General features: G+C 42.5%; 1 protein-coding gene across 1 annotated transcript; it reads right to left on the bottom strand.

Moving 5' to 3' along the window:
- Positions 1-39: 39 nt before the first annotated feature.
- ears2 (glutamyl-tRNA synthetase 2, mitochondrial) lies at positions 40-14874 on the bottom strand. The gene is made up of 10 exons (XM_079553545.1): positions 14590-14874; positions 12001-12156; positions 11231-11420; positions 10987-11137; positions 6967-7288; positions 5079-5187; positions 4839-4992; positions 3348-3478; positions 2632-2764; positions 40-206 (listed from the first exon to the last, which is right to left on the bottom strand). Exons 1-10 carry the CDS (start codon positions 14699-14701, stop codon positions 105-107), a joined length of 1560 nt encoding a protein of 519 aa, XP_079409671.1. The 5' UTR covers positions 14702-14874; the 3' UTR covers positions 40-104.
- Positions 14875-15267: the final 393 nt, after the last annotated feature.

Genomic DNA, 15267 nt, shown 5'->3' with positions numbered 1-15267 from the left:
TACACACAAGAACCATTTGATAACATTTATTTTTCTATTAAAAATGAATCCAGATGAGCTGGGAGCGTGTCACACGGTTAACAGTCTCTTGGGTGGTGTGTGAATTACTCTGAGTGGGTCAGTGAAGGCAGCAGCAGTTTGTGCAGTCGAAGTGTCGTTTCGGACGCTCCTAAACACACCATCATCTCTGCCACACTGGGGCCTTGCTGTGGAGACAAAAAAAAAGAAAGTCCTTGGTTACTTTTGTGTTACTGTAAGGGGAAATGATGTGATTTTGAATTTAAATTTAAAGTACTGTGATTAGATTTGTGATTTATGTTTTAAAATAAAAAATTTGTTCACGGTGTTAATTAAAAAAAAAAAAAGTCAGAAGCTTTAACATTTGAGAGAGGACAGAAATATGAAATGCCAAATACAATTAGGTGAAGTGGAAACTACAGGATTAGCAGCTTTTTTAGTGAATACCATCAGAATAGGGCGTGAGGTGACTGAGAGTTACACATTTTTGGCAACAAAACCTAAAGCAAAAATGCACTTTCAGTCACTCATTTCCTAATTTAGTTGCATTTTAGCCTTTCATTTCGACGGCTGATACAAACGTTACTCACTGGCTTTCCCCAGAACAGGTTACAGTTTGTCAGAACGCCATAATAACACATTGGAGCGAATGGCAGGCTCAATCATATTGTGACTGTCCTTTTGATACTCCCCTTCACAAACAATATTTAGCTCGTGAACTTGAGGCATTAAGTACACCAACTGTAGAGTGAATGGTGAAAATAGTCCTAAGACAGTCCTTAAAAGTAGTAATTATTATTATTATTACCTAGACCTAGCCGTGACCCCCATTATAAAAGTTAAAGGGGTTCATGAACCCCCGCCCGGGTCACACCGTGAGAAATCGGAACATTAGCCTACATAATTCTTAAAAAAACAAAAGGCTAAAATTAAATTCATCAAATTGCGAACATATAATGGCACTCATTATTTGTCAAGCAACCCCCTTGGGGGTCCCGACCCCCAGGTTGAGAACCACTGACCTAGACTGACAGTAAAACAACAAATCAAAATTCGCAAATTCTGGCGTTTTATCAGCAAAAAACGTGTTCCCATTTTTAGGCCTTGCTATTCACAAGATGGCTACCACGTTTGTTAAGTTGACGAGCGTCCTATCTAGAGTTTTGTTTAAGATCTTTGTTAAAAATGTTAGCTGGTTAGTATCAGCACAGGAGAACAGAGGAAGTGGTCTCCTTCTTCTGTAGTCCTCCAAAGCAGCGCTGATTCAGTTTATAACTCCGCTCTGTACAACGCTGATGATACCTGCCCAAAACACTCATGTGACCTGTTTGGGGACTTTATTCAATTCAATACTGTATCTGGGCCTTCTTCAGATGTCAGCGCATGCTAAGCTTTTGACGCGCCTCCAGGGCGTCCAGCGCGGCCCACGCTAGAGTTGGGAAATGTTGAACTTTTTGAAGAAATTTGCGAGCGTCAACCAATCAGGAGCTTTCCCCAACAGCGGTTAGTGCTTGTGCTTCACAGCTAGAAAGTCCGGGTTTGCATGTTCTCCCCATGTCTGCGTAGATTTCCTCCGGGTACTCCGGTTTCCCCTACCACTAAAAACATGTACAATAGGCCAGGATGTATGAGAGTGTGTGTTTGAGAGTGCACATGGGGGACGACAGATGAAAATTAGCCTAAGGCTACAATCCGGTGTGGCTTGTTCATTAACTTGCACTGTCCCTACCAAATAAAAACCATAAAATAAACAGTGATGTACGTTGTAGCTGAGCCACCGGGGCAGATGCTCTGCCGGCCCACAGATGTCAACAAGTCACGGAGGTTTAGCTTCATTGTGAACCAGAGCTACAGCAGCTCTGGGACTTTTACAAAGACACACTTCAGTGTTTCTTTACCTAAACACCCAGGCTTAAAGGCGGCGACAAGAAAATTTCAGTGGCTTTCATCTGCGCTGGGAATGTGTTTGGGCCTCGAGGATGCCTGTTGTAGCTACGAACACACGCTGACATGCGGCCAGAGCATCTTGACGCTCGGTGACATTTGTGACAAGCGTCTGCCTTCAGGTAAGCACAAGCGTCTAACTACGGGCTTTAGGCGCGTTTTTGATGCCCGAAAAGCGTTTGGTCTGTACACAGCTTAAGTCGACCCCAATTTTTAATGGTCGACTAAACCCATGTTTTTTTGTATCAATAAAGATCATCTAAATTTACATAACACCAGAGGCTTGTAGCACTTCAATCTTTTCTTCAATTCTTCATTCTAAAAACAGATCTGTCTGAGGTTTATTGACAGTGGTGATGTGTGAGTTAACAGTGAAATGCTTTGGTTGAATTAAACATGGTGCCTCTCCCACACCGGTGCGATGGAAAGCTCCACTGTATGAGGGGCTGCTCTGTGTCTTTGGCGGGGTGTTGGCCATACACTGAAATAGCCTATATGTGAGTCTGACAGCCTGTCCACTGTCAGGGGCTGTGGATAAAGACTGAAACTTGCAAAGGATAGCAGCACACCTGTAGCTCTGTTTGTCATTAGGGAACATAATAACATGTGTTTTAGGTGTTTCGGATAGGGCTCATCGTGGGGAAGGACAGACTGCTGTTGGTGACCTACATGCAGTCCACTCAGAGCCAGCCTCAGCAGCTTCATCATCTCTCTGTACTTGGTGCTATGGGTTTGTTTGACCACAGCCTTCAGCTCCGTGTTCAGCCAGTCCACCGTCAGCTCCCGGCTCTGCTCCACCAGTCTGAGGGAGACAGGAGACAACACACACTCTGTACTTTAATGTTAGTTTAAAGTTAAATTCCACACATTTGATCAATACATTTGGCCTCTCTTCACATGTTTATCTAATTATCATCACATAATATTAACTTTCAAAGTCTACGCCTTTTGATCATAAGAATAAAAGTAGAATAGTCTCATCTAGTTTCACAACTCCTGAAAGTGGTTCATAATCTAAATAATGCTGCTAAATGGATAAAGAACTAATTTCAGAATAAACAGGATCAAAACGGCATAAATGAAGTGAAATACTTCAGCAAAAAAGTACAAAGTACATGTTAGTGTGAAATCCTGGACTCTGAAGATGACAGCAGTTCTGTTTTATTTATCTTATTACAATTTTTCCTCGTATTGTGATTAAATTTAGTGTGAAATCATTACTTCAGTTTTGGATTATTTGTTGTTGATTTGGTCGGGACAGTACATGTAAATAAACGCACGAGACTCATACATGTAAAAATAGGGCTTTTGTCACGATCTGATACGTATCACGATATTCAGGGGCGGATCCCACACTTATTATTTACAGTCTACACACACTGTACCTGATGACTAGAGCTGCGATGTGAGGGGCCTCCAGAGTGACTGCTGCCACCTGCTGGGGGGAGAATGAAGGGCGGATCCAGAGGTACGAGTACTGTGGACTGAGCAGATCCTTCACATAGGAGATGTGGCCCTACAGGGGACAGAGAAGATGCATGGTGAACTTTATTTTATCTAAATGCCAGAAAAATTAGAGATAGAATTGTTTTAAAATGTTTTTGATAGGGGGCTGGCAGTATCATGCTGTGGGGTTGTTTTGCTGCGGGAGGGACCGGTGCACAAAATAGATGACATAATGAACAAATAACTCTGTGTGGAAATATTGGAGCGACATCTCAAGACATCAGCCAGGAAGTTAAAGCTTCAGCGCAGATGGGTCTTCAAATGGACAATTCCCAAAGCAAACTGCCAAACTGGTTGCAAAGTGGCTTAAGGATAACAAAGTCAGTGTTTTGAAGGGGTCATCATAAAGTCAAGGTGGCAGACAAGGTGGCCTACAAATTTGTCTCAGCTTCACCAGTTCTGTTTGGATGAATGGATCAAAATTCCAAACTATTGTGAGAAGTTGTGGAAGGAAATCCAAAACGTTTGACCCAAAACATACAGTTTAAAGGCAATGATACCAAATAGTAATTAAATGTATGTAAACTTTTGGTTTTGTAAAAACAAAAACATTTCTAAAAAATTCTGGAATTTGACAAATATAAATATATTTTTTAAAATTCCCCTTTACCTAAAAACATAAAAGTTAATTCTGGTTTCATGTCAGGCAGTGAGAAAAAATTGCTACTGTGTCTTTTTATGAAGTGTATGTAAACACATGGTTCGCTTGTATTTCTCTGGCAGAAACCGTCCTCATTGTGCCTTGATCTGCCCAAGTGTGCTCTGAATCAGCCACAAATCTCATAACAGTACAAAGATTACACTTCATCTTTTGTGAAATATCAAAGGTTTTCATACCTAGTCCAAGGCATTCAACTGTTCCACGCTTTTCATCAGCAGAGATCCTTTTTCTTTCTCACTTTGCTTGACAATGGTGGTTTGCTTACTAATGTAGAACGTCCTTTTTCAGTAGTTTTTTCCCTTAACTGGGATTTCCTGACAACTAATTATTACAGGTGTCTGAGATTGATGTCAGTGATACAAAGAGCCCTGAGACACAATACCATCAATGAGTTTCATTGAAAACCTTTTTGTTTTTAACAACCTGACCCTCTGACCAGACAAAGCTGCAATCCCAGGCACCCCCCCTGGGGGGGCTCTTCCCCTCAGGTTGGGAACCACTGATAGATAGCATAGATAGCCATAGATAGCAGCAGCTTTTATGTAATGAGACGATATGCGGTAACCCTTATATATTTGCTGACAAAGGCCCGCCATAATACTCTTTTATGAAAAAAAAAAATCTGCTTGATCACTCTTTCTAAAAGAGGCCCTGGAAATGTATTGTTTTTTGAGAAGTAAATGCAAGTCTGTGTGTGATACGGTCTGACCTTCCTGTGGTGGAGCACCCGTTTGATGGAGTTGCTTTGTAGGATGTCCCGGTCCAGGCTGAGCTCAGAGTACTGCTGTAAGAGCTGGGTCTGGAGCTCACAGACCAGAGAGGAGCAGAGCTGAGGGTCCTCCACACGCCGCTGCAGGTGGATCCTGCAGGTACACACCACACGGCCACTGTTACGGCCATTCAAACAGACACAGGCCATCGTGAGCAGCAGGACTGACGATACACTGACCTGTTGAACTCAGGCAGCTTGTCCAGGTCCAGGAGGGCAGAGTGAGTGGTGATCTTCGAGGGGTTAAAGTCACTGATCAGCTCCTGTAGACTCCGGCCCATTCCATTACCTAAAGACACACAGTATTACCACCAAAGCCAAACAAATGAAGCCTTTCAATAACACTTCGACGCTGTCAACTTGGCGCTGGCATGGCTGACTATGGCTGACCATGGCTGACCAGGGCTGACCAGGGTGCATTTTTCCATCTCAGGCAAAGCACCTGGGCTGATACTAATTTGCCAGAGGAGACAGAGGACATCCCCCCTGAAACAAGCCTGTCGTGTGAGATTAAATATTTCACAATTACAAATTGTGATAGTAAGAGGTGATTTTGCAATTACATACTGTGCAATTACAGTGTGGGGCTAAAGTATAAATAAAAGTGCAATACAGTGGGAGGAAAAAGTGAGTGCACTGTCACCATTTGGAATTTCTTACATTTCTGCCTAAATTTGTCTTATCTTCATTAAAATCACAAGAATGATTAAACAGTGTGTGCTTTAACTAATACCACACAAACATTTACATTTTATCATATTTTTATTGGCCATAACATGTAAACATTCACAGGAAAGCCTGGAATAAGTAAGTACACCCCTGAATCTCATTGAAGCGCAGCAGTTTTGTAATGAGTAATGGTCAAAGACTCATCCTGATCGTTGTGAGCGTCTAATCTGCAACTACAGAAAAGCAGTTACTGCTAGCATTGATAACACTTTGTCCAGGCCTTGAGGCAACAAAATAGCCCGACACCATGATTCTCCTGCTCCAGACTTCACAGTGAGGATAGGGTTTTGATGTTGGTGCTGTTCCATTTTTCCTCCAACATGACGTTGTGTGTTCCTCCCAAACTGTGGTTGGCGAAAGAGCTCTTGGATGCTCCATGACACTACTGGCTAAATATTCAGGGAATTGATGGACCCAATGTTGAATAGTTTGGGCAGGAGTATATAAGGAGTTCATGATTTCAGGATAAATGCTGTTATATTGAGGCGTATTAAACTCGTGAACACGGGCAGCGGAGTTGCTTACGTGCTTATTCCTCCAGTTTCTGTCGACTTCTGTCCAGCGCAGCTTCAGCAAATTAACAATGATCTCCTTCTTCTTTATTTATTTGGTGTTGGTGATTGTCTGTCAGACACGCTTTTAAATTTTTTTTTACCCGAAAGGGGAAAGGGAATCTCATATGACACAAGTCACACCCACTTATGAAAGGGGGGTTCATTCACTCCATGCTGAAACATTTGTAGCCACAGTTTCCTCTGGGGCAGACTGACAGAAGCGAGGCTGCTCACATCTGCGCCAACGGTCCCTCCGACCACCACCAACCACTCACACATAGGCACTGGGTGAAGTGTCTTGAGCCGGGATTCGAACCCCCAACCTTCCGATCATGAGACGACCCGCTCTACAATCGGCGCCACTGTCGCTCCAGGTGGCGGAACTCTGTACCGGACAGTTCCAGCCCACTTTAACCCCTGCCTCTCTCTATGCATGTTGACGAGTGATGTCACGCGCACGTGATCCTGAACCAACCAAGTGCAGACTTGTACAATGTGATAAATAAAAACATTTAAAGAACAAGGGTAGTGAACTAGGATAAGGGCCACTAACCTAGGAGGGCCATTTGACCATTGTCAGATGGTCTGTTAAGTGACTGTATTGCCGGTGGATGTCTTAAAATGATGTTAGAGATATTAATGAGGTTTTGAGTGGGCTGTGTTGATTGTGGAAGCGAGCCTTAGGCCCTCCAGCGCAGTGCACATGTGTGGGATCACCCACAGGAGCGCAATAGAGGAAAGCAATTGTCTGGACTGTACGGGATGATTACAAGGTCTGGACTCACTGTCAAAGCCTGAGCCGCAGTTGGTGGTTATGTCCAGCAGCGCCTCAGGCAGGACACCCTCGGTCCTGAACCTCTGAATGAAGATGTCGCCCTGGCGTTTGGACAGTTTGGATCCGTCCTTGTTCATGAGCAGGGGCATGTGAGCGAAGGTTGGGGGGGTCCAGCCCAGGGCGCGGTACATAAGCAGATGTTTGGAGGTGGAGATGAGCCACTCGGACCCCCGCAGCACATGGGACACCCCCATGTGGTGGTCATCCACAATGTTAGCCAGGTGGTACGTGGGGAAACCATCTGCCTTCAGAATGACCGGGTCTCCCTCCACCTGCAGACACAGGAAAACACCACATACTCTCATTTTTGATTTAAAGAAATGCAATTACTATGACAGAAACATAAAAGAAGGAAAATATTCCAAATATAAAATGTAAAGTATACAAATACAGTAGATGTTAAGGGTGGTTGGGTTGGGTTGGGGGAGAGGGGGGTCAGGGTGTAATCAGAAGCTTTTCAGGTTGCGTTTTTTTTTTTTTTTTTTTTCTATTTATTAATTTAATACATTTAGGTTGTGTTTTTTATTGTTTCAGTTCTGCCTTGGTTTGTGGAGTTTCTGTGTGCGTGCATGAGAGCATGCAAGGCAGGGGTAATATATGAAACAATTTCAAATTAAATTAAATTAAAAAAACAATGTCATAAATAATGAGGGAAAAAAGAAGAGAAACATAATTGACTTTAGACTTTATTGTCCCCAAGGGGAACTTCTTTTTCACGTACACAGTGCATGTTTGACAAAGGGCAGACAGGACAACAGAGAACAAACAGCATGGAGTAGACTCAGCGGGGCCTGTTCGATGGCTGAGCGTGTAGGGGGTGTCCTGTTCTATTGCTAGTGCAAAGCGTCCAATGGTCCATTTTTTTAGATCTTTGAGGTTTAGTGTGGGGAGTCCTATGATTTTTTCCTGCAGTGTTTAATAGATAAACCTTATTTCTCATGATCATTATGAATTATTGTTTTGCTGAGTGTTGGTCCCGAGTGTAGTCAGGGCGATGTAAAAACAGGAAGCAACTTCCCTCTCTCCTAGTACAGCTCAATTTTTTTTTACCTTTTTCTGCGAGCTGCATTTGTGGTTTCTGTTACACATTGTTTTTCTGGATACTTTTGTGCATCTTTGCCATGTTTTTGTGGAGGTTTGGTGGATATTTTTATTTTGAGAGTTCAAAATGGTCCTGAAGAAGCAGCTTTTAAAAGGTAAACAAAAAGCGAGCTTATCAGCTAAACCCATTTGAGACCTACACATTTCCTCTTCTGAGACACTGAGGAGGCACCAAGAGCCCCCACACCTGCACCACAGTGAAGGTGTCACAAGAGGAGCAACAGGAAACAAACAGGGACAAACCAGGAGATGGTAAAAGACAACTCTGGAGCTGAGGGAGCTACAGTGGCAGGGAGGCTCAGCCACAGCAGCTCAGGACTGACACCTGAACATTATTTCGTTTCGTGTGCGCGCACGTGTGTGTGTGTGTGTGCGTGTGTGTCATACGTGCGTTTGATATCATCAGTTGATATCAAAATGGCTAATGAATGGTGACCAGGAGTATGTGGAGGGAGTGACGTCATCATCATGGTAAGCTGCTATTTGTGAGGATGTTATGTATCGAGTAAAAGAGTTGGTCCAATGATTGATGTTGATTGCATGTTTTGTTTTCCAGTTTTGGAGAATTATTTTCTTCCCGATAGTTTAAGATGTGAGTAGACTGTTCTTAAGTCTAGGCGGTATTGTTATTGTTAAAGTGAGACTCTGTAAACAAAGCGAGGGGAGTAACGGGACTCGCAGCTCAGGATGTGTGAGAGTTTTTGTGTGATAGTGTTCCAGAAAGTCTGTACAGGAGTGCAATCCCAAAGTGCATGTAAGTAAGTAACAGTGGCCCCCATAGCCCCCACCTCATGCATGCTGTGTTGTGTGATGTGTGACCAGACTGTGTCCAGAAATTGTTTGAAATAAAACGCACTCCGTTCGAACTTAGAGGATGGTTAATGTTATTTATTATTTATTTATATATTTATCGTTTACCAAACCGCAAGCGCAAACAGATGCAAAACTAAGATGTCACTCGTTTCAAGGTGTGAATGTGTGGAACTGTCTGGAGGATGAGCTTAAGTGTCCAGTACATCAATATGTCTGTTTAAAAGAGAGCTTAAAGCTAAAATTAACTCTTATATAGAGAAGAAATGGTAAATCATCTTTGTGGAATTGTGTGTGTATATATATAAATATATACATATTTTTTCTTTTTTCTTTTCGTGTTCTTGGGTAATGTGAATCCCTAAAGTACATTCACTTGGTGCCTCAGTGTGAACACTGTAGTTTGTGAAAAGGGAAGGCAAAAGCAAAGCCTCAGCCTGAAGCTTAACAAAACGAACTAGACCAAACTTAAATTACCCGGCTGTTGTTGCTGCAAGTCAAATGCGTGATAAAAATGTTAATAATTTTGAACTTTATAATTAGAAACAACACAAGATTACTATTGGAACCAATATCAGAAAGAACTACAGTGTATACCTGTGATTAATCTCGAATTAAGTAAGATTAATGACGTAGTAATTCTTTTCAGACATACTTCGTTGTTCTGTTTATTTTGGTTCATTCTACAAACATCTGTAACAAATGTACAAAACTGCTGTGTTATGTACTTCATGCTGTGTTATGCTCTTCATGGCAAATTTTGTGTGAAGCTTAAAACTGACGATTGTATCGTTAAAAATCTGTATCTGTTTAGCTCAGGAAGGACTTGCATCAAAAGTCAATGTGATCTAGACCTAATAATTGATTATGTTATGTAAATGTACATTGAATTGAACATGGGGTCGGCACTTATAAGCTTATTGCTTCAGCCGACTCCATTTTGAGTATCCACACTGTATGAATTTTGAAAGATAAGATGAATGTAAAATTGCTCAAATAAATTTGTGCACTTCTGCACACTTAAACTAAAAAAAAAACTAAAAAAACCTGTGAATGACTTTATATTGAATTAATTGCTGATGTGCTCACAGAAAAGATGTTTTTACAAGCTTCTGTCTAGTGTTCCTGGTGGTACTGGGTTTCAGGAGTACAGATTAACTCGGAAAATTAGAATATCGTGAAAAACATTTATTTCTGTAATACAACTTCAAATGTGAGGTTAATATATGATATAGACTCATGACATGCAAAGTGAGATATGTTAAGCCTTTGTTGTAATTGTGATGATTATGGCTTACAGTCGATTTTCAAAATATTCAAATTTTCTGAAATGTTTGATTTATTTATTTAAGGCTTGATATATCTCACTTTGCATGATGATTTAGGCTTACAGCTTGTAAAAAACACAAATTGAAAATCTCAGAAAACTAGAATATTGTGAAAAGGTACTATATTGTCGTCTCAAAGTGTTACCCTTTCATCAGCTAAATAACACCTGCAAACGGTCCCTGAGACTTTAAATGGTCTCAGTGATTCACTAGAATTCACAATCATGGGGAAGACTTCTGATCTGACAGGTGTGCAGAAAACCATCATTGACAAAAGCCTCAAAAGGTAATAGTAAAAGAATTTGGATGTTCTCAAAGTGATGCATCAAAGCAGAAAGTTAAGTGGAAGGGAAATTGTGGAATAAAAAGGTGCACAAGCCGCAGGGATGAGCGCTGTCTGGAGAGGATTTTCAGGAAAAGGCCATTCAAAAGTGTGGGGGATTGCACTTGTTGTTTTACTTTCTTATTTCAAGCGTGATGTACTCAGAACCAGTGGAAAATGTCCTCTCAAAACAAGATTGATATTCTCAATGCAAGTAATTTAAACCCATGCTTGATATTTCTTTTTTAATCTATAGTAAATATTAGCCGAGACTTCAAAAACGTTTTTTATCATTACCTAATTCTGCTATAATTTGGACATTACTCTGTTGCTGCGTAGTGTGTAAATGTTTCGTGTAAATTTGATCCAAAATGTACCAAAATATCAACTCAAGTGACCTGGGTCGTACCTGCGCCACTTCATGTCGGGTCCAGCCAAACACCAGGTCGTGGAAAGGCTCTGCTCCCTCCTGTAGACGGAAGCGAATGACATGACTGAGCCCCTGGGCCAGCCGCTGCTCCACCTGTGCGGCAGGTAGGTGGCGACACCTGTTGTCATACCTGCACATACAGCACACACACATCCAGGACGATCATGATGAGCCGCTCAATGGGGGCTGCCCGAGATACTGGAGCAGTGGGATTGCGGAGTACCTGGGAGTCTGTCCGCTACGTAAGGCCTCCTTCTTGAGCAGCTGGAGCCTCTGGGGGGTGCAGAAGCAGTGGTACGCATGTCCAGACTGGACCAGCTGCTGGGCAGTGGAGGAGTAGAGCTCCAGTCTCTGGGACTGGAGGTATGGCCCCACCGGCCCTCCGCGTAGGGGGCTTTCGTCTGGGGGGATACCTGGGTCAGACAGACAGGCTTTATGTAGGGACCGACACAACGGAGGTGCACAACAGTAAATGTAATTTATTACTTAGGGTTCAACCTTTCATGACAACTTTAGCCAACAGGTTGTGTTCACGTGACATCACAGCAATGTATGTGTGGATTTGTATTTGGCCCGGTTATGGCCCTGACACGGTCCTTACCTGCCCAGTCCAGCATGTCCTCTATGACCTGGTTATAGCCCTCACATGGTCCTTACCTGCCCCGTACAGCATGTCCTCTATGACCTGGTTATAGCCCTTACATGGTCCTTACCTGCCCAGTCCAGCATGTCCTCTATGACCTGGTTATAGCCCTCACATGGTCCTTACCTGCCCAGTCCAGCATGTCCTCTATGACCTGGTTATAGCACTTACATGGTCCTTACCTGCCCACTCCAGCATGTCCTCTATGACCTGGTTATAGCCCTCACATGGTCCTTACCTGCCCAGTCCAGTATGTCCTCTATGACCTGGTTATAGCCCTTACATGGTCCTTACCTGCCCAGTCCAGCATGTCCTCTATGACCTGGTTATAGCCCTCACATGGTCCTTACCTGCCCAGTCCAGCATGTCCTCTATGGCCTGCGCAGCTCCAAGCACCAGCCGGTTCTGGTCAGTGTCCTCCAGGCGCAGGATGAAGGTGCCTCCGTACTTCTTGGCGAACAGATAGTTGTAGAGAGCTGTGCGCAGGCCGCCCAGGTGCAAGAACCCTGCAACACAAACGAGAAAATAGGGCTATGGTGGCACAAAGTAAAGCTGGAAGTATTTTCGAAGATGAGACTCTCTGAGATTTTAACAGGCCAATTTGACATTACTTTATTTAATGTAATTTGCCTGCTTTAATTATTGATTACATTTACATTATACCAAGTTGACCGTACATCGCCCCAGCAGAGTTCTTCGGTCCTCCAAGCAAATGGTTCTTGTCGTGACCAGATCCCGGTACAAACAGTGTGGCGATCGTTCCTCTGTGGTGGTCGCACCACCCCTGCCCCTCAGTTTGCATGTTCTCACAGATCTGTCACTTTTTAAGTCCAGATTAAAGACTCATCTTTTCAAACTGGCCTTTAAACTTAGAATGCACTAAACAATGTATAGGGCAGGGGTGCTCAAAGTGGGGCCCCCGGGCCAAATTTGGCCCACCGAAACAATTCTGTTGGCCTCCTTTTGCGCTGAGTGTGGTTTATACAAAGGCTGCGTCCGAAACCATCAAATTGTAGCCTCTAAACATGAACACTAGCAACTAATCCTTAACCTTTCATGGGGTCAACTGTTAGATCTATGCAGTTAGTGAACTAGAGCTTCAGAGCTATTTTGCACAATCTGTACGTCCTACCCAGAAGAAGTGACATCACCAACAGCTATTTTTCTTTTTCTTTAAAGTTATTGGTGGAGTGCAGGGCAAACAAAAGCGCATTTCGCCCCCTACTGTACAGTGTCCAACAACAACAACAACATAGTGTCCAAACAAAGACATTTAAAGGGGCTAGACGCAAGTTAGCCATTTTATACTCCTCCACCTCAGGTCATATGTGTAACTGCACCTTCTATATTAAGCTCGTGCATGACGGCACTCCGGGCCTAAGCAACACCGTTTTTAGTGACAGTGCAGGATTTTAGAGGCAGTTGTGGTGAATAGGTCTGGGCTCATTCTACACATTAGGACATTGTTGGAACATGTAGGGGGAGGAAAATACTTAATTTTAACATTTTTAATCTCCGTATAGTCCCTTTAAGGAGAAATAAAATCCAAATGAGCCATACATTTCCCTTTAGTGTTATTTTATCTCAACAACGGTTAGTTAGCACCAGAGGTCCCTATGCTAAAATGGCCATGATAGTTAGCATTGAGGCTCCTTTTCCTAACTCCTTCCTAACTGACAGCACAATTCAGAAGCATCTTGTCATGGCGGACGCTGACACACATCCGGTTTGGCGTAAGAGCTCTTACCAATCTGCTCATTTCGGACGCATTCATTCTCAATGGTAAATATGGATGCAGTACACTGTTTGGGCACCCACCATTGTCTAATTGGGGGTGCTGTTTCACTCCTTTCGCAAATTTAAGGAAACACTGTTGTGGTGTCTTGATGTTTATCAATCACATTGTAGTATCAACTTTTCCAGTTTTCTTTTATTGGAAAGGTTGTTTCAAAATGGTTTCAAAATGATCTAATGTGGCATTTTCTTTGAGTTAACAAATTACCTATAGTGGTCATAGTGACGTGAGGTAAAGTCACTACAAGTCCTGTAGATGTAGGTGTTGTTTTTTACATTTTGCACTAAATTGCTACAGTTGATTTTCTATTACTAAAACAAAGCTTTTTCCATAGTTAACATTTGTTTTAATATAGCATGTTATTTGCATAGATAGAATCAAATGCATCCGAAACTATTATTATTGGCAGTTATATGTGCTTCACGCTTCACGTCGCCGTGTTTGGCCTGCTACCCACAGGCACTTTTCCATGTTGGCCCTCGGAGACAAAAAGTTTGGGCACCTCTGGTCTAGGATGACATAATTTTGTGTTTTTAAACTGTTTTTATCTTTCTGTGAAGCACTTTGGTTTCCTTGGTGTTGTTGTAAAGTGCTATACAAATTAGAGATCATTTTAATGATGCTTTAATAATGCACAAGGTCAGCGCTTCTCTGGTTTAGATATGGTTTACCCGCAGTTTAGACATTAGTCCAATTTAGATTTTATGTTTGGACCCTTTTCAGGTTTAGACCTGATTTGATCTGGCACTAGAGTTAATTTTGTCAACTATAATATTTTGTCATAATTTTACCTCTGCAGAAATATTGGGCACATTTTGATTAAAACTAAAAAACACTGGTACTTGAGAGGAGGGCTGTACTTTATATTACTTATTGTACTTTAATTAGCCTAAGTACAATATAATCCCGATATTTTTCGGTTGAATATTATTAAACCGAAATATATCGGGTATGACTTTTGGTCCATTCGCCAAGCCCGAGTGTTTATAGCCTTATTTATTAATAAAACAAACATACATAATACATGTATGTAGAAACAACATTTGACACAAGCCTGAAGACTAAGCATGTCATAACACATGAAGTCTTCATGTGCTGGTGTAGTAGTGCAGCACACGCAGCTGTTCAGCCTCGGCTCCCTCACCTGTGGGGCTCGGGGCAAACCTCACTCGGACCCCCGCGTCTGAGCTGGAGCATCTCCTGAGGGCGACCCCCCACTGTCCCCAGCGAACACAGACCCTCATACAGGAGGACATGTTCCCGGGAACCGACTCAGCTGTGGCGGGCTAACAGCACAACCTTCACGGACACAGCTTCTGCACGATATTCCGACATGCTGGTCAAGGAGCTGCCATTATATTTGGTAGTCCGGTAAAAAGTGCGCCTTTCGAATAAACCAGCGATGTAATAAAGTTACTCTATTCTTGTTTCACGTTGAACAGCTCCTGTCAGTGAGACAACCAGATTTGCGTCACCCATGCCTCCACGGGGCCGCCATTATGACTACGGTAACTGCAAAGGGACAATTGTCATCATTTACGCTCCTTTAAAAATACTTCATCAAATAGTTTATTTATTTTAATTTCCGTAAGGTACGTACATCACATTAATAATAATACTACACACTAATACTTATAATAACGCCACGTAAATGTATTTAGATCAAGAAACTCGTTTATATCATCTTAGAAACTGCAGTCAAGTCGACTCATGCTGCCATCTGGTGGAAGAGAACTGTAGCTAGAGTTTGCAATCTTTTTTATTCAACTCTGAACTCCCACCTGAACCGAGCACATTTTCTGTAGTTTGGCTTTAACCAAAT

Source organism: Gobius niger (assembly GCF_951799975.1).
Source record: "Gobius niger genome assembly, chromosome: 3".
In the NCBI taxonomy this organism is placed as follows: domain Eukaryota; kingdom Metazoa; phylum Chordata; class Actinopteri; order Gobiiformes; family Gobiidae; genus Gobius; species Gobius niger.
This window is presented reverse-complemented; position numbering and strand designations above follow the sequence as displayed.